This window comes from Chanos chanos, chromosome 6 (genome assembly GCF_902362185.1).
Source record: "Chanos chanos chromosome 6, fChaCha1.1, whole genome shotgun sequence".
Classification (NCBI taxonomy): Eukaryota; Metazoa; Chordata; class Actinopteri; order Gonorynchiformes; family Chanidae; genus Chanos; species Chanos chanos.
This window is the reverse complement of record NC_044500.1, coordinates 13,187,058-13,209,733: the sequence shown is the minus strand read 5'-3', so window position 1 is coordinate 13,209,733 and position 22,676 is coordinate 13,187,058. Positions and strand designations below refer to the sequence as shown.

The 22,676-nt window shown below is 42.6% G+C and overlaps 1 protein-coding gene across 1 annotated transcript; it reads left to right on the top strand.

The window, feature by feature from the left end:
• The first annotated feature begins 553 nt into the window (after positions 1-553).
• Positions 554-20,886, top strand: LOC115815058 (collagen alpha-1(XXVI) chain-like). Its single transcript, XM_030778027.1, has 15 exons — positions 554-717; positions 1,104-1,226; positions 2,024-2,127; positions 13,850-13,911; positions 14,027-14,153; positions 14,539-14,646; positions 15,204-15,307; positions 16,568-16,949; positions 17,436-17,597; positions 18,382-18,443; positions 18,621-18,683; positions 19,895-19,930; positions 20,017-20,070; positions 20,302-20,386; positions 20,732-20,886. Exons 1-15 carry the CDS (start codon positions 554-556, stop codon positions 20,884-20,886), a joined length of 1,791 nt encoding a protein of 596 aa, XP_030633887.1.
• Positions 20,887-22,676: the final 1,790 nt, after the last annotated feature.

Genomic DNA, 22,676 nt, shown 5'->3' with positions numbered 1-22,676 from the left:
GAATTTCCAATTCATTAACCTAAAGTCATAAATAGGCTATAGTTCAGTGGATGGAGATAAATACCGTATTACATAGAAACTTAACTTCAAACTTTTTTAAAAATTCAAGCGCTTAAGTAGTTAGACTCTTTCCTTTCTAGAAGCAGACTGTGCGAAACGAAAAAGTTTTTTCCAGCAACCTAGCACTGTAACCTTGCACTCCGAAATCTCCTCACTAAAGCGTCTTGACCCCTACACGTTTTAACGTGCGATGCGAGACATCTGAGACATCTCAATCCTCCTAAGGGGTCAGACGTCAGAGTTCCGCTAGTATTTGTGTCAGGAGAGGTGTGCTGGGGAAAAGAGTCGCCTTTTATAAAATATCTCCCGGATCTCCTTGAACCAACTAAAAATCTACCCAGCATATTAACTCACTGTGCTATATCCTGAGTAGTCTCGCGGACTCCACAGAGCGCGCTGCTAGTGGAGGCTGTACAGAGCATTTCTTACTCGGATGCAGGTCTGGCAACTCTGCAGCAACTGAAAGCAATTCTTTTTTGGCAGCTTGAGAACAATGGGACCAACAGCAGTCCTGTATGGACTGTTTTTGTGGATTTGTTCTATTGGTCTGTCTGTGGGCACCGGATTTATTTACCAGTTTCCCGGACTGACTCTGCAACATGTCAGCACTGAGCAAAGCGTTGGACCCCCAGCCGCTGGATCCAACACACAGCGCAGGTAAACCCACGTTTGGAACAGACAGCTTTAATGTCTTGTTACGTACATTAGAGCGAAATACACGATAACGCATGGGGAGCAATGACTTTTAATATTAGCCTATAAACATTTTAAATGTCACTTGTAGCCTGATCAGTGAGCGAAGGGATTGCCTTGAGATAAGTCTTGAAAAAAGTTTTCTTAAAAAAAAATCACCAACTTAAAACTGTTAATGGAAACAGCCGACAAATGCGATCAGTCAGACTCACCGTATCGATCGGTTGTTTAATACTATACTAAATACAACTGAGAACTTTTAGTTATTTTGTGATGAAAAGATATTTGTGCCAGCCAGGTTTACATTGTCCACAAATATATCTGCGCCCTCTTGTGGTCTGTTATGACAGGAATTGGTGCCAGTATACGGTTTCCAAAACGGTGACTTGCCAGGTGCATAACGGTACAGAGACAACGGTGCAGAGGGTGTTCCAAAGCTGCCGCTGGCCTGGTCCCTGTGCCAAACTAATCAGGTAACACTAACGACAACCATTTTAGAAGCTATTTTAGAAGCCTTTGTAAAGGCCATGTCAAAACACAATAATGAGTAAAATGTAAAGGCCATGTCAAAACACAATAATGGGTAACGTGAACCCTCCCCTGCACTGACACGCCTGCTTTAGCAAATCAGGGGATTAATGAATCAGGTGTGTTAGATCAGGAAGAAGTCTTCAGGAGCCAGAAAGAGAAACTACTCTAATGGGAGTAATTGTTTAGTTGGATGAATAGTCGGATGCATAGAGACAGACAGACAGACAGACAGATAGATAGAAAGACAGACAGATGTGCATGCATGGGCTATTTGTGTACTTCTCAGATTGTTGATTCTTGTAATCAGGGAGTGATAGTAATCTTAATTGAATACATTACAGGGTGGAGTGTGCAGATCATCTAAATAAAGGATTTGGTGAAGACCTTTTTTTCCTATTTTCCTTGCTGCCCTGTTGCTGTGTGGCTCATGCCTCATTTGTCATAGAGATGTCCCCTTGCCTGATAGATCCACAGGGGAAATTTGCAGACACAGTTCTCAGTGCCGTTAAAGTTCAAACAGAAACTAGTTTCCGACTCATCTGGATCCATTTGTTTCCAGAAAAAGAATGATGATTTCATACCTCAAATTCTCTTCAGAGGTACATACATAAGTATATACACACAAGAGGCACATACATATAACCTAATATATTATGTGTATGAGAGAGATTTATAGATGTGAGATTCTGTTTAAGTTTATTTCTTCTTTACTGGAAGCCAGTCCTTCTCTCTTTTTCAGTTACAGGACGCTGGTCAGGCCAACCTATAAGGTGACTTATCGACAAGTTACTGTGCTAGAATGGAGGTGCTGCCCTGGATTTTTAGGCAGCGACTGCAGTGAAGGTGAGTTTTCATTCAAGACTGTTACTGAAACGTTTAGTCCAAACAGACGTGCCGGTACGATTTTACAGCAGGAGTGCGTGGTGCTTATGTTTTGATATCGCATGATGTAGTCTTTGATATAGTACTTGCAATTTGCCAAACCAAGACTGGTTACAAAGCATTTATAAATTACAAATAGTTGCTGGATAACATTAAACCAACAGTTAATGACTATCCTTCAGGAATGCCTCTACCTTGTCTCCTACTGGACAGTCTTGAACGTTAACTTAATCTTATGCTTAGAAGTCCTGCTTTGTGAGAAGCTCCTCTGATGATGTACTGTGTGTATCACTGTATTTCAGTTGTGCTACAAACCACTGCATGATTGCTGTCATGCTCTGCATCAAGTATTAAATCGTTTCCATGGTTCTTTATGTTTTGGAGACGTGTTGTTCCTCGCGGCTTATTTTTGGAATTTCTGTGAGGAGTGTGTTTCGACATTCTTTCCTTGATTGGTGAGAGAATTAGTGTAAATTTATGCGATGTGTCTTTTTGACTTTGAATGCAGCAGGAGGAAAAGAGATGGTGCTCTTTCTTTCGCAGGGATCCGTTCTCCTCTGGTCGTCTCTGCCCTCATGACAATCTCTTGATTCCGGCCGCTTGTTTTCTTCTCGTCTCCCTCACGCCATTCTCATCACATCTCATTTTTGCCTTGCTATTCTTCTGCTTCCACCTCTCCTCTCTTCTCCTCTCCTCTCCTCTCCTCCCTTGCCTCCCCTCCAGCTTGCCATTCTTGTTTGCTGTAATAAAGGCTCTGTGGTTTCATGGCCTTTAATCAAGATTCTTTTGTGTCTCTCCATGTGGAAGTAAATGAGATCATTCACCACAGGCATGGAATATCAACCCCCCCCCCTTTTTCTCTCTATCTCTCTCTCTCTTTCTTGCTCCCTTTCACTCTCTTTCTTTCTTTCCTTCTCTTTCTCTCCCCCCCACCTCTCTCTCTCTTTCTCTCCCTCCCCACCCCTCTTTTCTTTCCCTGGTGCTGCCGTAGTTCCAGGCGGTGACCCTCTTTGGCCGCTTCATTCGCTTGTGTGTCACACTGTTCTGCTACTCAGCCTTGAATGGTTCCTGCCACCTCTCTTGGCTCCCGGGTTTCCAGCGGGTAAAAAAAGCGTAGCGGGGCGGCCGCGGAGAGAGGGAGGCCGTCATGCTTGACTCTGAGCCAGCCAGTCTGCGGACATGTCTGCTGGGGCTCCGGAACATCTGGAACTGCTGCGGGTCTTTTGGTGGGTTGATGGAGTGAGGCGGCGAGGGAGCACGCGTCACTCACGTAGACAGGCCTTTCGCACAGGAAAAAAAAAAAAAAAAAAACGCACAAAGAGGGGAGTATATTAAGACGATGTGAATGATAACAAGGGCGCTGTGAAACATACAAAGCTCAGCCCGCGCTCTTGTAAACCGTGAGCGGAGCGTGTGGGAAAGGGGCTCATATTGATAGCATATGCTCAGCGAGCTGCAGTCTTCAAGAGCCAAGCAAGGGCAATGAAGGGGGGAAAAAAAAAAAGAGCGAAAAAGGTTGTGAAACTGAGAACAGGGCCTGCGTGCTGGCCAAACATCCATGTTTTTTAGCTTGAATGGCAGACAAGTGTATGCCAACAAGCAGGAAAACACCATGAATTAAGTCAAAGAACCTCTGTGGATATTGTCCAAGTAAAGGCTTGCACAAGAGCTGGTTAACCAGAAACAGTTGGTGAAGTCTGAACAGTGGTTTTGCTCATGTCTTTTACAGTGGTCCTTGGTCTCCTGTACATTATCAAATTCTAACAGATCAGAGCATTGACCGGTTCTCACTACCATTCACAAACTCACTTTTTATCTGACCAAGAGTTACGTCTGTTAAGTTGTGTAGGAGGCACTTAAGTGTGTGATGCTTAAAATGTTTACTCTACACAGTGTGTTGGGTTTGAGGGTGTAGAGGGAGTTATGGTGAAATCTTGAGGAAAACCAATTCTGGGCTATAAGCATGTCTGGTTGGAATGCATTAGTAAAATACCAGCTGTAACCTTAAGGGGCCTTTGTACTCTCTGTCCAGTCCAAAGCAAGGTTTGATAAGCCCTTTGAAGGGGAACAGAATGGGTCAGCCCTGCACTCGCACTCGCACACGCACACACACACACACACACACACACACACACACACGGTAAGAATGTTTGTGAATGTTTCCTCTTTCTCACAACAGCTGCATACTCAGCTGTGGACAGTGTTGCAAACCAGGGATTTGTGTATGTGTGTGTGTGCGTGTGTGTGTCTGCACATATGTGTATGTTTTTTAATGTTACAACTGCGGGTATCCATGGGAATGCATGTGAAGGAGAATTAACAGGGCTTTATTGGTCAGAGAGTGGAACGGTGTGAGAGAGCTTGCAGGTTAAAGGCACTTATCTCTGTGTTTGTTCATACAGTTAAACAGACCAAGTCCCTTAGGGACCCTCTATGGCCTTGTTTCTCAGCAGTGTTTACCCTCTCTCTTTCTTTCTCTCTCTCTCTCTCTCTCTCTGTCTCTCTGTCTCTCTCTCTCTCTCTCTCTCTCTCTCTCTCTCTCTCTCTGGACCACTGAGCACAGAGGTGCTGGATATATCTGTGTACATTCACCGCCACAGTCTGTTTTCTCTCATATCATCCATTTCCTCCCCTAGGGGAGACTGGAGTTTCCCAGGAATACTGTCTGTCATCTAACAGGTCTCTGTGACAGCCTTTGACAGCACAGATACAATAAAAGCTGATTTTAGTGTAACCTTTTTTTTTTTTTTTAATAACAACCAGTCGGGACTATCAAGTTTTTACTAATCAGCCTAAAGTTGATATTTAATAATAGTAAAAAGAGGTTAAACAGTTTTCATTAAAAGTTCAAACGATACACTTTTTACCCAAAAACACAAGCTACATTATAAATGACTGGTTAGTAACACTGTTCATTGTAGACAAAAGCATTCGCAGGCAAGAGAGGAGGCACAGTTTCATTGTTTGTCTAACCTTTGACAGAATATATTTGTGTGCACTAATGACATAAGTGCTGGGAAAATCACATCCATATGGACAGAGCAGACCAGCACTGAGAAATAAAACCCTCAAAACAGTCACCATATTAAGTCTAAGCAGTAAGAATGAGGATAAACCAGGAGATAGAAACAGAGAAAGAGAGAGAGACAGTGATGGGAGAAGAAGGAGTGAGAGAAACAAGGGGGGTTATAAGAAGAAAAAGAGATAAAGAGAGTATTAGTTGGGAGAAAGGGAGGTAAAGAAAGAGAGAGAGAGAGAGATCTAAATGTTGTCGTAAAGCGCATCCCTTTTTGCTAATCCCAACTTGTTAGTTTCTGTGGGAACGTTTTCGCCCAACTGATGTATTGCTAGCTTGCTGGAAATTTTCACAGAATTATCTGGCCAGTGATCATGACAACATTGAGAAAACCGTCTCCACTATTATCAATGTGTGAGTAATGAAGTGTATGAGTGGGTCCTGATGGTACCAACAATATTCATTTCTCTGCGAGGTGCTTTTCCTGTTCCTCTGGAAAAGATCCAGACTCCCTGTCTTAGTCTCAGTTTTAGATATAATTTCTGACAACTTTCATAAAACACGTTGCATGTTCAAAACTTTTTAGCTCAATTAAAACAAAAAAAAAAACCCTCACGATGTCATCAAATTTTCCCATTGTGGCATCACATGTTCATGTTATACAGGTCATATGTAATGGTTGCTAATGCTATCTTATATGTTATTGACTACTGGCCTGTTCATCGCCTTAACTTACAGTGTACTAACATCAACAACATGGGTGAGGTTATTGCTACAGCTCTGACTGCTCTTTGTCTAGTTTTCTCATGGTTTTATCAGACACTATGAAACCAAACTAACATTTGTTATGTCCAGAGCACTTAAATTGTTACTAGCTCTGTAATGATATTGTCTTGGTTACCAGAGTGAGTCATGTTCACCAACATTCGCTTCAGTGCTTATAGATCAGTCAAACCAGCTCTTTTTTTTTTTTAACCAGATTTCACATAGTTTGATCTGATGAAAGCCAGACAGCCCACCCCCCCTCCCTGCAATGGTTCAGAGTTAGTAAGCAGTGTGGATGGAGTGGAGTCCTAAGTTTGATGAGAGACATAGGGATTCAGACAGGCTGATGTGTGGTGGAGGAGGGTGCTAACACTAACAGTGGGGCAGTAAATCTGCAGCTTCAGAAGAGCTGCTGAGTTTTTTAGGCCTGTGTCTGGCAGCACTCCAAGGGAAGATGGCCTCAACTTTAAGGCAAAGCTCATTCTAGCTTCTTGCCGGGAACCCCTTCATAAATTCCCCTCCTTTGAGTTTCCCTGTGAAAAACGGTTCCATCCTCACTTTGCACATCATTTGCAAGCCTCTGTCTCTGTGAAAGGTATGTTCTGTGTATTTGTATGAAGTTATCCAGTGTTTTGTGGAATGCCGGCACAAGGCAGTGAATAATGAAGTCGCGAATTTAGCGCAGAGAACGATTCTGTCTGTTTTTCTGGTCCTTCGAAGAAGCTTAGAAATCATCTTTCGGTGCCGTGTTTAGGAATCGAATGTTGCGAGGACTTGATCACAGCTGAGATTTTTTTTGTTGTTGTTGTTTGTTTCTTCATTCCGCTTCATCATTTACTGAGAAACAGATCACGCACAGTTTGGTCTGTGCCCACCAAAAAATCAGGATCTATCTCTTTGAGTCTTCTTCTCATTTTTTTTTTCTCCTCCATTTCCTTTGGTCCAGCCATGTCCTTTTCTCCACCATTGTCTACCACCTCCCTCTAGTCATAACACTTTAGGACACTTCAGGATACTCACTTCCCGCCCAGCCCCTCTCCCACAAGTATGTTGATTTATGGAAGAAACAATTCAAAGTAAGGCTGAAAGAAAATGACGTCTCGTTACTAGTCATACAGACTCAGTTCGCACAAGCCCCTCCTCAGCCCAAACAAGTCTATACATCACTCTCTCTTGTTCCAGCCCGGGCTCCACTGGAAAAAAAATCAGATCTTTCCTTTTACCAACTATGGACTAAGTCAACACTCTGTAAATGCAGATGTCACCGCGAGACGTATGTCTTTTTAGAACATTTCAGTGCGACTGTCAAAAGCAAAAAGAACAAAGGCCATAAATACAAACTTGTTTTATGCACAGACAAGTTTTACTGTAAGGAATGACCAAATAAATCTGACGTCTCTGGTGGAGTATGACTTTAAGATGGGTTCGACGCAGGATGAGGGAGTTTGTATACACATGACGGCATGGAACAGATCAGGAAAAATCTGGTAGCAATTTTCCAGCTCTCTCCTCACTCCGCGCGCTGACCCCGTCGATGCCTATCTCCCTGTGTAAACTGGCGACTTGTGGGTAATAGTAAAATAATGTTGGTGCTGATGTGGAACAGTTCCTGCACCTCCCTGTAAGTCACCTCTGTCATCATGGCACTCCGCTCTTTCTCTCCTCTCTGGATAACAGGACCTCCTGGACTGTTGAGATCTGACTGATGGTTATACATTAAGTAATGGCTTCACCTAGACCTGTGTTCCTTTTTCCTCGCTGTGTTGTAGCCTACATACTGGTCTGCAGTAAAGTGCCATGTTTCCAATCCCACCCGCAAATTCATAGCTTAGGTCTAATTGCCCTGTTATAATATTACTGTTGTTTTGCAAACCAGAATCTTAAGGGTGTATATTTGAAAAGTTTGTGGGCGTGACACAAGAGGAAAATGAGGTATTTTTATGACTTTAATTACCAACGTTTCATAACCTTATGTGTGAGTGAGGACCTTGATGTTGAATAGTTACTGAACTGTAGCGCAATAGTGGTATATGATGTCCATGACTGCACTATTTGAATAAAACTAGCATGTTTTCCACTTACCTATTATATAGACATTAATGCTATGTATGATGAAACATATTAGCTAGCATATATATTGTTCTTTTTTTCAGTTGATTTGATTTGTTTTGGGTTCTATTAAATTCTACAGACCATAGTGAGGCTCCATTCGCCTCCAGTGTTTTTCTGTCTCTTCCCACTGTGTGAGCTCTGTGGTCCATTCACTGCCCCTTTCAGTTAACCAGGGCGAGCAGAGGGCATCTCCTCTCATATGAGAACATACTGATGAATGGGCCTAGTAATTGGCTTGACTGCTCACTCTCTCTCTCTCTCTCTCTGTTCTGAGGATGGGTAAGAAGGGCTCTTAACCTTTAATGGCAGATGCTGTCTTTTATAGGTGCGCTAGGCATGATGAATGGAAGTGTGTCTGAGCTGAGAAGTCTCTCTGGGTCTCTTTTCATGTTGGATAATACCACACTGACATGTTGAACTGCACTTTCCAACCAATCTTCTCTTCAGACTCTAACAGGAGCCTTATTCTCTTTTTTTATTGTTTCCTTCAATTCGAATTGATATATATATATATATATATGCCCACCCACCTCACTGACTGTACTGTACACGTGGTTCAGCCCTCTTTCTGTTGCTCTTTGCTTGGTTTACTGTTTGTAAACTTTGAATGAGTTATCACCTGTGGTAAAAAAAAACAAAAAACAAAAAAAGAAACAGGATATACTCTAGTTACTCATCAAATATAAACCCGGCTTCATCAGGACATGCACAAACCCAAAAGGTTTCCACTGTTTGGTTAAGAAATGCGCTGTATTCCGTCCCCCAATGTGGATGTTAGTTCTTCTCTCTGCACTCTGTGGTATTTAGACATAAACCTTGCTTAACCTTATTCAGATGCGAACCTTTTGAGAACACTGCTCAGCTGTTGTCCTGAGTCAAGCCTGGACTGACATTATTGTATGACTGTTTTTGCTTTTGGTCAGTGCTGAAAAATTATATATATATATATATATATATATATATATATATATATATATATATATATATGTTTGTTAGCAGCTCTGAGTTCCAATTTAATCGTGTGGATGAATTCATCAGAAAGCTAGTCATTTCCATGTTTCAAGTTCAGTCTGTATGTGTGAGGAATGCAGTAGTAAAAATAAGCTTTGCAGTGTATGTTAGTGAGTGATTATGTACACAGAATGTCAGCTACTCTACGCTGGCAACCTGACAAGAGCAAGCACTTGCTCAGCACTCAGACATGGCGAGACATTGGTCCCAATGTCGTATCCAGACAGGAAGTGGAAAGGGGACCGCTGAAGGGCTTTAGCTACTCCCTTCTCTAAATAACTGATTTAAAATCACTTTCTTCTCTTGACCACCGTCATGCTCAAACAAAAAATGAGACAACAGTAGCAGTGAGTATTGGTCAGGCAGCAATATCAGTGACAAGTGAGTTGCAGCAGTGGACTTGGAAAAAAACTCTAATTATATAAGCCTATTGTAGAGGTGTAGTATCTGTGATCCATCATAATGCCTGGTATCTATTGATTTTTTCAGTCCCTATGTCAGTGAAGGTGCATGTAAGGTGAAGTCTAAGGTAAGTCTTTTCAGATCCAGACAAACACACAATCACACATTAGCGGTACAACAGGACACTAATTATAAACTTACTCCTGACAATGAGACTGGTGTTGTATCCCAACATAAAGTCTAGTGTAACCAAATGTTCACAGAAAATGACTATGTAACACAATCAGAGGATAATGAGAATAGAATTAGAGTTAATCCTGAAGGCATTTATTTTGCACTACAGCCAAAATCCTTCAAGGAAGAATAAGTATCAATTTGGGGGTGGGAGGGGTACATATTAATCAAAAAAAGTCAGCAATGCTTTAAAGAACCAGTGTGTAGTTTATGGTGAAGCCCTGTCCCATCATCTGTAGATCTGGCGGAGCCCAGTGCCTGTTTTGCTTGTTGGGATTCATTGCATTGGTTTTGCTGGGTTGGCAGAACCTGCCCTCTTGTCCTGTCATGTCCGGCCACACGCTGCCTTTGGCCAGACAGAGCCCAGACGTCTGAGTCCGTTCCAGCAGCAGGAGGCCATCTGTGGACCGGGGTGGGCCGCGCATCCCTCCCCCCGTATCGCCCCTACTTTGTATATCTTGGGGAAGTGACAGAACTCGCCTTCCTGAAAGCGTCCGACAGGCCTCATATCTCTACCGTTGGATAGCCTGCTTCTCGTTCTCCAAAACATATACCGACTTCTTGACCGAGGAACATAAATAACCCAAGCAATTCAGGATAAATGGATGATATTCATTTTAGCAATGAAGTCATGTTGTATTTATAGTAATATGTATGAAGTATGAACACTATAAGTATGTGCTTAGTAAGCATAATAAGCAATAATACGTCCTTAGTGTCCTTTTATAGTCATGTTAAGCAGGATGTGCTGTGGAGGAGACCCTAGTTAAAATACACTTACCCTTGTGAAGGGTTCATGTGTATTAGGTTTACATGGATCGTCATGTTCAATGAAAAATGAGCCTGAACAAACGGAACTGTCCAGACATGTGTCTTATGTTGTTTTGAGCAACTGTTTGGGAAAACCTTGGCATAGCAAAGGACAGCTGAGGTATCGAATGGTGCCAGAGATGGACTTCCACGGGATATTTTTGACCACTGATTGATTGTAGCCAATTGTCCTTGTCTTCAGCGCTTGTATCTGAATTGTAACCACATAGTTTCTCTCGACCAATCCTACTACGTTATCCCAATATAGAACAGAGAGGGTTAGAAACTTCCTTAGAATATGTAGCTGTTCTAGCCATCAGATGGTATTTTGCTTTCTGTAATTATCACATGCACTAGAAATGTACCTAACATGTTTTTGAAAGCTATTTTCAAAATGAGAGAGATTCTCCTCAGCAACCCCCCCCCCCCCCCCCCCCAAGAAAAATCCCTTGGGTAGTGTGCCCACAAGTATGTGTCACTGAGTGACTGAGTGTTCTGTGGTTATGCTAGATCCATGCATGTATGCATGCGTGCGTATGCCTGCACGCACGTGTGTGTGTGTGTGTGTGTGTGTGTGTGTGTGTGTGTGTATGTGCGTGTGCGTGTGTGTGCGTGGGTGTATGTGTGGCAAAGCAAATGTTTGTGTTTGCTTTTTTGTGTTTGTGTTGCATTATAAATAAAAAATGTATTGTGTTCTCTTATGTTTCAAAACACATTATTTTGAAACCAACAAGAGATGGCAGCTGGGCTACAAACACAAGCAACTGTTAGCAAGATTGGAAAAAGTACATCTTTAAAGGTTTAGGGGTTTTTGTTTGTTTGGTTTGGTTTGGTTTGGTTTGTGTCTGTGTGTGTGTGTGTATGTGTGTGTTTTCTAAAGTATGAAAGAATAATTCCCATGACGAAAAGTATAAAGAAGAGATGAATATGTATTTCCAAATATCATGGTTTGGATGCACAGTTTTGCTCCATTACTCCTGTTCCCTGGATGTGCCTGTGCGTGTGTGTGTGTGTGTGTGTGTGTGTGTGTGTGTGTGTACACGTTTTATAGCAATTATGTGTATAATTTATAGACTGCCCTGGTATTCCAGTTTCATACCCTGAAGTAAGTGTTAAGTAAGCCATGGGCCCTCACTTCCTACCATCAGTGTACGTTACGCACTTATGTAGCCGTGGAGAAATGTGAAATTATACAGGCAACTTATACAGTGCTGTGAAGCAGAACAGGGAATAGCATTTCACAAACATTGGTCTTAATCTTCCGTTCAGTGAGACCTAACTGTTCTATGCAGTGTGGTCTAAATATGGACGTGACCCACAATACATTTCCGGAGAGGGTTTCAAAGAATTTTAATTGCCGTGACATTCTTAAAATACATTCCCAGACTTATAGATTATGGTTCATAAACACTACATTATGTATAGGCTCTGGTTAGTAAGTTCTGGAACAGCATCTGTTTTCCCTGGTCTTGTTGTTGGTTTTGTTTTGTTTTGTATTTTGTGTTTTGTTTTATTTTTTTTATTTTTTTTTTTTCAGACGTTTTCCTCTCCTGTGTCTGTGTAATTACGTTCCCTCCCAAGCGGAAATCCTGTCTCTACTCGGTTGCAGCTCCCTCGGGCAGCGTGCGGTTTCACCGCCATTACCAAGCCCATCATTGTGTATGTTATGCCAATGTGGGACATACAGGCCCGTGTTCTGCCACCAGATGGTCCCAGTGTAAATAAAGATGTGGGGGCGGTAATGAGCAGAGGATAGCACTTCAGTGCCAAAAGTCCTCTGATTTCGATCGGCGCTATTGAAAAAAGCACTCGGGAGACGGACGTACCGTTAGGTCGGTTTTGTCGGCATAAGGACGGGGAATTCGGGACCGCGGGGGGGGGAGTGGGAAAGTTGGAATCCCAGTTGTTACAGAGACGTTCTCATCGCATCATCTGCCATTCATTTAAATGCAGCAGCTGCAATGTGGTGTCGATGTCCACTTTTGTGTTTTTTCATAGAATTCATCTTTTGAGAATTCAGCTTTTTATCATCGAGCCGTGACAAGTCATCATTTTGCATTATGAATCATTTGTCTCGAGATCTGTATTATTCCATTAGAAGCCGCCACCTCTGGCAATGCAATTCCATAACGTTTAGTAATACGACGGACCACACATGTGTATTACGCATGCAAGTAGTGTTAAGGTAACCTTGGCATCAGAACACGAGGAGAGTGGCGAGCGGAGGTTATGCTGGGTTGGCGCACCGTCTGTACGGCTGGTACTGTGTTCTCAGAGTCTGGGCACACAGTGGGTTTAGTGCTACAGCGGGCAGACAGACAGAAAACAAGAACTTGGAAAGAGAAAGAGAAGGAGATGGAGCTGTAAATAAAGAGGTGGAAAGCGGGAGGGGGGGGGGGGGGTTAATTTCAGACTGTTACTCGTGTTGGACCACAGGCTCCTGACAGCTCGCGTGATTTGATGTTGCAATAATGTAATAATGGGTTGTAATTTGTCGTTATTAAAATGTTAACATAAGGAGAAGTCTTGTATGCGTTCATCTACTGGCACAGTGGCACCCTGCTGCAGCCAAAACTGACCACTGCCAGACTCTCACCATGAGGGAAAAAGCAAAGGGAACCTCTCTAGAGAACAGTGTGACCAGTTCATTGTGTGTTTTGTGGATGCATGTATGTGTACTTGTGTGTGTGTGTGTGTGCACGTGTGTGTGTATTATAACTGATTGGCTAACTGTGATTCATTACTTGCTCTTGAAGTCTTCCTGGGAAAACTTCCATTCCTTGTCAAAAAGCAACTTATTCATCAAAATAAATAAAGAAAAAAGAAAAATTTTTTAGTTGCACTATGCACCCCACCTCCTCCCACAGCCCCCTGTCTCTGCTTCTCCCTTTATCCTGCATTCCTTTATCCTTTATCCTTTATCCTTTTCCGTCTTTGTCCCTCTCTCTGTTCGTTGTGGAGTTTTTATGCCTTGTGTGTTGTCCTAATCATCTCTTCATATAGTGTGTGTTGTCCTAGTACTAGTGTATGGTCATCTCTTCAGAGTCCGTGTTGTCCTAATCATCTCTTCATATAGTGTGTGTTGTCCTGGTCCCAGTGTATGGTCATCTCTTCAGAGCCCGTGTTGTCCTAATCATCTCTTCATATAGTGTGTGTTGTCCTAGTCCCAGTGTATGGTCATCTCTTCAGAGTCCGTGTTGTCCTAATCATCTCTTCAGGGTGTGTGTTGTCCTGGTCCCAGTGTATGGTCATCTCTTCAGAGTCTGTGTTATCCTAACCATCTCTTCAGGGTGTGTGTTGTGCTAATCTCACTGGCTGCCCATCTCTTCACAGAGTGTATGAACTGCACCAACTACTCCGACATGAATAGTCGCCTGGACGTCATCGAGACTAAGGTAACATTCAAACAGAAACACGCACAAGACAATGTAGTTCTTCATTGTCTTCATTTTTGTTCCTTAGGCCAAAGCAAAGAATCAGTATATAAAATGAGGTTTTGGTTTATTTTAGATTAAGTTGTTGGAGGAAGCAGGACCTTTGTCCCCACCAATCAGCAGCCTCCCAGAGGGTTCATCAGATAATGAAGTGGACACGCCTAACCCCACCCCTATTGGTTCCCCACCCTTCTGGCAGCCTGGTGAAGTTCCTCTTTCTACTTCTCATTAGCAGCTAATATGTCATTTTGTTATGTCTCTTTTCTAAAAAAAAAAAAAAAAAAATTCAGCCACTAAGGAAAAAGTCAACTAATAGAGGAGTTTTAGAGGTAAAAGTTGAGCAAGGCTTTTTATCTCGCTCAGGACTGGTCTGACTGTTCTCATATGGCATGAAGCAATTTATTCACACTGATTCAACCTCGACTGTCCTTAACTGAACTCCCAAGCCATTCATGCAAGATACATTGAGACGCCTCCTTACTCCCACTTTTTTTTAACAGATGAACTTGTTCACTTTTCTAAGACATATTCACCATGATATCATATTACTCCTGTGTCGCTGCTGATTGTGAATGTCCTGTTGAGCAGGGGTAAGAGGTCCCCCTGGGCCAGTCGGACCACCCGGTGTTCCAGGATCGTCAGGACCCCCTGGTCCAGCAGGAGAAAGGGGTCTTCCAGGCCTCCCTGGATCCATAGGTATGTGGTATTTCTGATTTCAAATGTTCTTAATAAAACTAACATCTTTTCATGCTTCTGTCTTTATGCCTCAGCTCCGTTTCTGCCTCCTTTAAGAGATCAGTGATACTATAGCAGAGTGCCGGGAGTGAGCTGAGCTTTACTTAATATTCCTCATGTATTCATAATGCTATATACAGGTCAAGGAGGAATTTCATTCCTGTCGTTTTTGTGAATAGGGTATACGGCTATGGGTGATAATGTACCGTAATGTAATGGTTAGGAAACTGTAATGTTAAGTGCTGTTGTGTTGAAATGGACTGTCTCATTACTGACATCTAATTAAAGCACCTTCTCTCCTTTTCTGTCCCTAAGTGATTGTGTGTGTGTGTGTGTGTGTGTGTGTGTATTTAGATAAATGGTTTTAAATCTGATGTCAATAAAAAATATCATAAGTCATAGTTTTTCATAACCCAGTAGCAAAGCACAGTAGTTTTTTTGTTTGTTTGTTTTGTTTGTTTTTGTTGTTGTTTTGCTTTACCGTATCCCTTGAGAAAGTCTCTGTGATTCATCCTCAGGTCCAAAGGGAGAAAGGGGTTTTCCAGGAGAGATTGGACTTCCTGGGCCTCCGGGTCCACCAGGGGCCCCTGGCCCTTTTTCTTCCATTCCACTTAGGGGTGATGTCTTTGCATTTGGTGAGTGCATCAGTTAACAACCTTCCTCACACCACACAAGAGCTCAGCTTTTTCCCATATCTATTCATCAAGGCTACCTATAAAGGGTACACAAGTACTTTCACATTCAGATGTTGCCCAGGATATACAATTTATCATCTGCAAGTAAACTACAAGCATGCACTCACATGAGTTTGTCTCAGACATTGTCAAAAATGTACATACACATTCACTAGTGTACACACATGGATGCATATCTACACTCAGTTTGTTCAGATGTGGTCTTGGATATTATGAACACGCACATGCACACACACACACACACACACACACACACAATTTCTTGCAGATGTTGTTAAGGGTTGTTTCACACAATTTACCTTTTTAAATATGATTGCCAAGAATAACTCAGTTGTTGTTTTTTTCTGCACCGGGCGATATCACCATTGGTAATTCTAATTTCTAACTTTAATAAATGCTTCTATGCCATTGCTTCTCAAAGCCTCAAACTATCTTCCCATCAGCTATTACTCATAATACACCGGAGGAAACCTTTTAAAGAAATTATGAAGGAAATTGCATGACAGATTATGTGCATACACAATCGCTGAATATCTATGCAAATACAAACGAAAAAAGGATGTATTTTTGCTCTGAGGTTGTAAAGGGGGAAAAAGACCTTTTGTATTTGTTTTTTTTCCATCATCTATAATGTGCTCTTGCCACGAGCAACATAATTACCTCATTTTTGGAGTAAGTGGACAAATCTCTACCCTTTTTTTTCTGGGGCTGTTCTAAATTTCCAAAAAGAGGAAAATGTTAGAAAGATATACTCACCATTGGTTAGAAACAGAAAAATGATGCTGGGTTAGTATATTTAAGGAGACGAGAAGCTCGCTGCATTATAGCTATTTCTTAAGTCATTGTGTTGAAATCTGGTTTGATTGGTGAGGCAGTGACTGGCCATTTGGACCTGTTTTTTCTGAGTCTACATCAAATTTACCCAAAAAGAGTTTTGTTTTTATTCTTATTGTAGCTAAACTAGATAAGAAGACTGGAGTCTGAGTCAAATGAAAATAAGATTTGAAAACCTGCTGCTCTCTCAAATGTCACCTGTCAGTTGTTATAAAGAAAATGTGATCAACAGACAGCAGAGCACACGGCGAGTTGCGAATCTGGTCAAAATGATATGCATGTAGATTATGAATTATTAGTTGTATACCAGAACTCCCCGCGTTTCGTGGAAGTGTTTTCTCTTTACTGAGCAGCAGGGGGCGGCAGAGGTCTGTTCCAAGCCCGTGTTAGTGGAGCTGCTTTTGATTAGACAGCTGGCTCGGTGCTGGCCTGGGCGCGGACCGCCGTCAGCTGGCTGTAAATCAGCTCTAATTTGTAAGCTGGCAGCGCAGCAGTCTGCTTTTGGAAACCGAGGGGCTGGCTCCAGACCCAAAGAGCAGCAGCGTGTAAAAAGGCAAGGGCGAGACGCTCACCCCCAAGGCCTCTGGAGGCAGGCTGTAGGAGCTCCAGAAATTGGTTCCAGAGGGACTGTTTGCTGGGTTCAGCTCCCACCAGTGGTCTCTTCTTCATGGGGAGAGCAGCAGGAGGAAGGTGGAGGTGTCTATAGGTTCGTTAACCCCACGGATGAAAAGTGCGGTGTGCATTCGGTCCAGAGGGGTGCAGCCCAGGTAACACCAGCAACTTCCTATGAAGCTTGGTCCTCAGTGAGCACTTAGGACCGGAATGCATGTGTGTATACGCAAGAGTGCATGCACAAACTCACACACACACACACACACACACACACACACACACACACAGACACACACCTGCTCACACTCACTTTCTGCTTGCTCATACTGTAAATCCACGGAGTGAAATGAAAACTCCGAAAACAGTCACACAACTAGTATATACAGCTCTGTTCATGAATTACACACACACACACACACACACACACATACAGAAACTCATCAGATACGCAGCCTCTCAGCATATACCTTTTAGTAAGCGCCCCACTATCTTCACTCACTCATGTGATCAGGAGCGCTGACAGCGGCGTATGTGGGCCCGAGTCCAGCTAAGCCAGAGGAGAGCGAGAGTTTGGGACAGCTGTCCTCCCCTGTGCCCCCAATAAAGCAGCCTCATCACCCGTGCCATCATACCAACGCTCAGCAATGAACCTCATGACTGCATCTCTCGGAGGTCACGACAAGCATTCCTCTTCAATGCCACCAGAGCCGTTCTCATCGCCCCTCTTTTACGTGGGCCTCATTGACTGCATTAATAAGGATCGGGTGCCAAGTGACGAGCAAGATCTCACTTTATCACGTTTCACTAAGCGGCAATGAAGAACGACACGGCCTTGAACGAAGATGTCCGACAGGGAGAGCGAAAGGTTGTTTTTTTTTTTTTTCGCGGCTGCGGAAGCGTCGGATGAGCTCTGGCTCGGCAAAACCCTTTCGCACCTCTCAGAGGACGCGCCGGGCGTAGCAGTCTTCACTTTTAATTCCTCCTCTGATGTCTAGCTACTCCGACTTTGACTAGCGTGGAGAGGAGGGACCGCGCTCACTGATGACGTACTCGTAAATTCTGTGGAAGCTGTGGTACACGCTCGTTTAAAATGTTACCTTGCAATGAATTCAACTCCTTTATTCTAGTGTTTTCACAGGTCTGCCTCTGTCCAGTTACTAGCTGATGAAGACCCGTTGAAGATACGTTATCACATATATCATACATTAATGAAAGTTTATGCGTTTGGTTCGAACAGGAGAACAAAATCCTTTGCCTCCAAAATTGACAGTAGGCCCTCCAGGTCCACCTGGACCCCAAGGTAAAGTACTAAAAAAAATAACAGTTTTTTATTAGATCCCCTAAAATATAAGTACTTTCATTATATTAGCTACATGACATTAGACGACACTACCTATTCATCATAGTACATCCAAGAGTTCAAAGGTCAGATTACAGGAAAGCATGTTTGGCTGCCATGAGCATTAATACACTGCACATAACTGATCTTCTTATGAGACATGTCGATAACACTAGTCTGCAGTTACTTCTGTTTTGGACTTTGTTGTTATTACAGGCCTCCCTGGACCTGCTGGACCACCCGGATCCCCCGGACTCCCCGGTCTCCCGGGCCAAGATGTGAGTAACAGGCACCAGTATTGCTGCCTGTTTCAACACCACACATAATTAACATCAAATTATGAATGCTGGCTCTTATCGGGGTTATAAACTAGAACTAATAATTTCTTAACAGAATGCTCACCGTGAAGTGTACGTGTATTTATAACAAATGTTTTGTTTCTTTGTGTACCACAGGCAGAAAGTGGTTTATCAGGCAAAACTGGAGAGCCAGGACCTAAAGGAGACCCAGGTGAAAGGGTGAGACTCTGTCGTCTTATATAATGTGTCGTTTTCAGACGGAGAGGTGGGTGTACCCATTCTTTAGAACATGTCATCGTACATTAGATTTGATGTCTCTTGATGACGTGTGAGCTTATGTTGGTTGACAGAGAATTAAAGTTAAATTTGATTAAATGCTGATTTTGTACTTGTTTCAATGACACATCACACGTCAGCATAAAAGTTTCATCCGTCATAAAGTCATAAAGGTGTATGCATAATTTTCTGCCTCTGGACATTTCCTATTGCCTACATACATATGCAGTTTTCCCATGAAAGAATGAGATACCAGGAAAATATTTCACCCTCGCGTACTCTCTGCTGTTATACCTGAAGGGTGTCATGCATAAAATAGCTGAGTACAATTCATTTTTCTGCATTTTTCTCTCTCTTGTTACTTAAGACCCCCTCCATTAATGAAAAGATATTTATACATGTTGCCTGAGGCAAGGGCTTAACCCTTGACTTGCCACCACTAAAGAGTCATCTTCACAGCATGTTACCGACATCAAATATCCAATTTTCTCGTTCACATGACCGCATGTAAAACTACACAGTGCTAAAATATCAACCGCTCACAGAGCAGTAGCCTTTCAGGTAGGAAGATCAAATAGAGCTTTGATTTCAAACTAGTTCCGTCATGTCGTTGCCAGCCAGACGAAAGGGGGGGATAGTTCGGACAAGGGCAGGGCAACACGCATTAATGTAAATCACCCAGGGAGCTCGGCGTTGAAAGAGGGGGCGTGAAGAGGCCCTCTGACCCCTAGACGGTGCCCCCGCTGTGACAGTGTGTGATCTATGGCACGGGGCTGGAGGGGAAGAAGGACAGGTGTTTGATCTACAGTCAGTGGCACTGTAGTGCCGTGACCCCTCAGGTCATCCTATAGCGTGTGAACTCCAATATAAGAGTGGGAAACTCAAGGCGTAAGACTTTCATCGTCGTGACGACGCTCTCTGTGGGAAATGCTCCCAGAAGTGTCGCGTAACATAAAATATACTGAGCGAGGGTGCAAAGTTTGGTGCTTTGTGAAGAGTGTTTTGATGATAGAAATATATGGCGCAAGCATTTGTTAATGACTAAAAAAATTCTTCATAAAACAATGTGAATTACGGTGAAATGAATGATGAATGAGATGCGTTTAGAGATATTGTTCTGGCCTCAGCTGACTCTCATTCCTTTCACCGCATAGGGTCCACCAGGTCTCACAGGGGAACAAGGACAACCAGTGAGTAAATCTCTCACACACAAACACACAATTCTCTTTGTTGTTAATAAAATGTGAAGAGAGTGTCTATATTTATGAATTCACAGGGTCCTGTTGGCTCAAAGGGACAGAAGGGAGAGCCAGGAGAGAACCTGCCAGAGGTGAGAGAGAGAGAGAGAGAGAGAAGGGGAGAGGCAAAGAGAGCAAGAGAGGCATGACCCATATGAGATTCATAAGAGGATAGAGAAACTGTGTGTTTGCTGCTTGACATTTTTTTTTTGCCAGGCATAGCTTTTGGAGGTTTTTAACAGGCTATTTTGGGAAGTGAATCGGCTGAAGCTGAATAGGCTTTGAACAGGCTTGGTCTGAGTGAGTGTGCGTTTGTGGTGCAGAGTGAGGCGGTACAGCAGCTGAGAGAAGCTCTGAAGATACTGGCTGAGAGGGTCCTCATTCTGGAGCACATGATTGGCATCCACGGTAATGGAAAAGTAGTCTCGCGTTCACCGAAAGCATTGTCTTCTTAGGTTCACTGGCCTCAAAGCGGTTTTTCATTCCGGCTCCCAAGTTACTCTAACGCATCATTTGTCACTCACGTATAGTCTCCTATTGATGTTTTTCTAAGAAACACACATTAACATGGCCCTGTTGTCCAACACAGGAGTTATAAAGCATTACGTTCCTGTCTGGTACAAATCAACACGCATCCATGCTGACACGTGCATGCATGTTTGTGTGTGCTTGTGTGTGTGTGTGCGCTTGTGTGTTTGTGTGTGTGCTTGTGTTTGTGTGTGTGTACGTACGTGTGTGCGTGCATGTTTTCAGAAAACCCAGTGGAGCCTGGATCTGGACTGGACAGTGTGCCTGATCCTCTCCCTCTCCCAGTGGTCAAGATTAAACGGGCAGAGCCCGTCCAACTTTCATCCTTCCTCCAGTCTCATACTCTCCTTGCTGGCGAGGACCGCAAGAGGAGCGGTTGACATTCACACATAAGACCAATCATGGTTATCACTGATCTTGATTTTGTTTTTTTTAATTGTTGATTATTTTGTGCTGATGCCTTAGGAAGGATCATTAAGAGCTCTGATATGTTCATTAGGGATTATTTGTCTTGATGTACAGATTTGACCTGTGCGTTCGGGTTTACTTGCGTGTGTGTTTGAATTTGCTCTTCGGGAATCATTTGTTTAGTCTTCCCGAATTAATTGACTGATTTAATTGACTTGCCAAGGGGACAGACATATCAGTTTTTGTCTTAAAACTGGTCCTAAGTATTAACCTTACAAGTACTCTCTCTTTCTGTCTCTTACTTTTTTTTTGTCTCTCACTTTTATCCAATGTACAATACACTGGATGAGAGTAGAAATTCTGTAACTCTGCCCAGTACGATTAATAGTAGGCAAGCTCTCACTTCACCTGTCAGCATCTCCCACTACATTCTCACTTCCCTGCCTTGTTAAATCTGTAGTGAGACAAGACGGAACAAATGAAACAGCTGCCTGCCAAGCAGCTGTAAATAATCAGGATCCAGAACCAAAAGCATCTGAAGATTTGAAAAAAAAAAACACACACAGGCAAGCACACACACACGCACACACACACGCACGCACAGAACAAGCTTAACTATTGTTTTTGTTTCTCGGCCTCGCACGAAACACCTTGTTCAGCCACAGCGTGAGGTTTGCTGTCAGCTAAATTACAGTCACGGCCGTTTCAACCTTTTATTTTTGTTTTTGTTTTCCTCCTTTTTCTCTCTCTCTCGCTCTCTCTCTCTCTCTCTCTCTGTACTTCTTCCTCATTCAAGTGCGCTCTTCACTGTAACACACCAATCAGACTGTCTTCTTCTCCTCCTTTTCCTCAGTCTCTTTTGGACTCAGCCTTTACCCCAAGAGATTCGTTTTGCTGAGGGCTGAATTCGCTTTGTCTGCAGAAGCAAAGATAATAAGGCACTTAAACTGACAGAAGTGAAACAGTTATGTTTGACATGAATACTATTGTGTCTGAGAACTGTCCAGTATCAGTATCATTACTTCAGAATGGGTCTCTGGGAGACCTTAAAATAACTCTCAAACGAAGGGACTGCGTGTTCAGAAAGAATCTTTTGTGCCGTTTGGACTCTACTGGCAAGACATCATCTTTTTTCGAGTAACCTTTTATAAATTGTGCTTTTGAGCCTTCACACCCCCGTCATTTAATTGTATTTTTTTTTATTATACATTTACAAAAAATATGGTGCTTTGGTCATATTCTGCATGTAACTGTGTTACTGTGCTGTGCATTTGACTTGTGGTTTTTATGTGGAATACTGTAGTAAAGATGTACATTTGGTGTTTATTTTAAAAAAAAAGGCAAGTATACCACAGTTTGATACTAGAATTGCTTTGTGATTTCTTATGGTAACATAAAATTTCATAGTTTGTTGTTATCCTTTTTGCAATCGTATTTTGAGTTATAAGGCCAGATCATGTTCATTTTTTGCATGTTATCTGACACCATCGTTGACTTTCCTGTAAATGTCTGTGATACTCATATCTGTATCAGTGAAGTCTCTTTTTCTACAGCAGTTTAAATGTCCTGTCAACCCTTATTCTCATTGGCTTATTGATCATGTGTCAATTAAAGTTTCTTATTGTGACACTCCCACATTTTATGCCATTCTTGTGGGGGGTTTTTTCTGTAATATTCAATCTCACAATGCCCTCAAATAGCTTTCAAATTGTCATTTATGAAACCACACATCTGTAATTTTCCAACAGTAATGTACATCGTA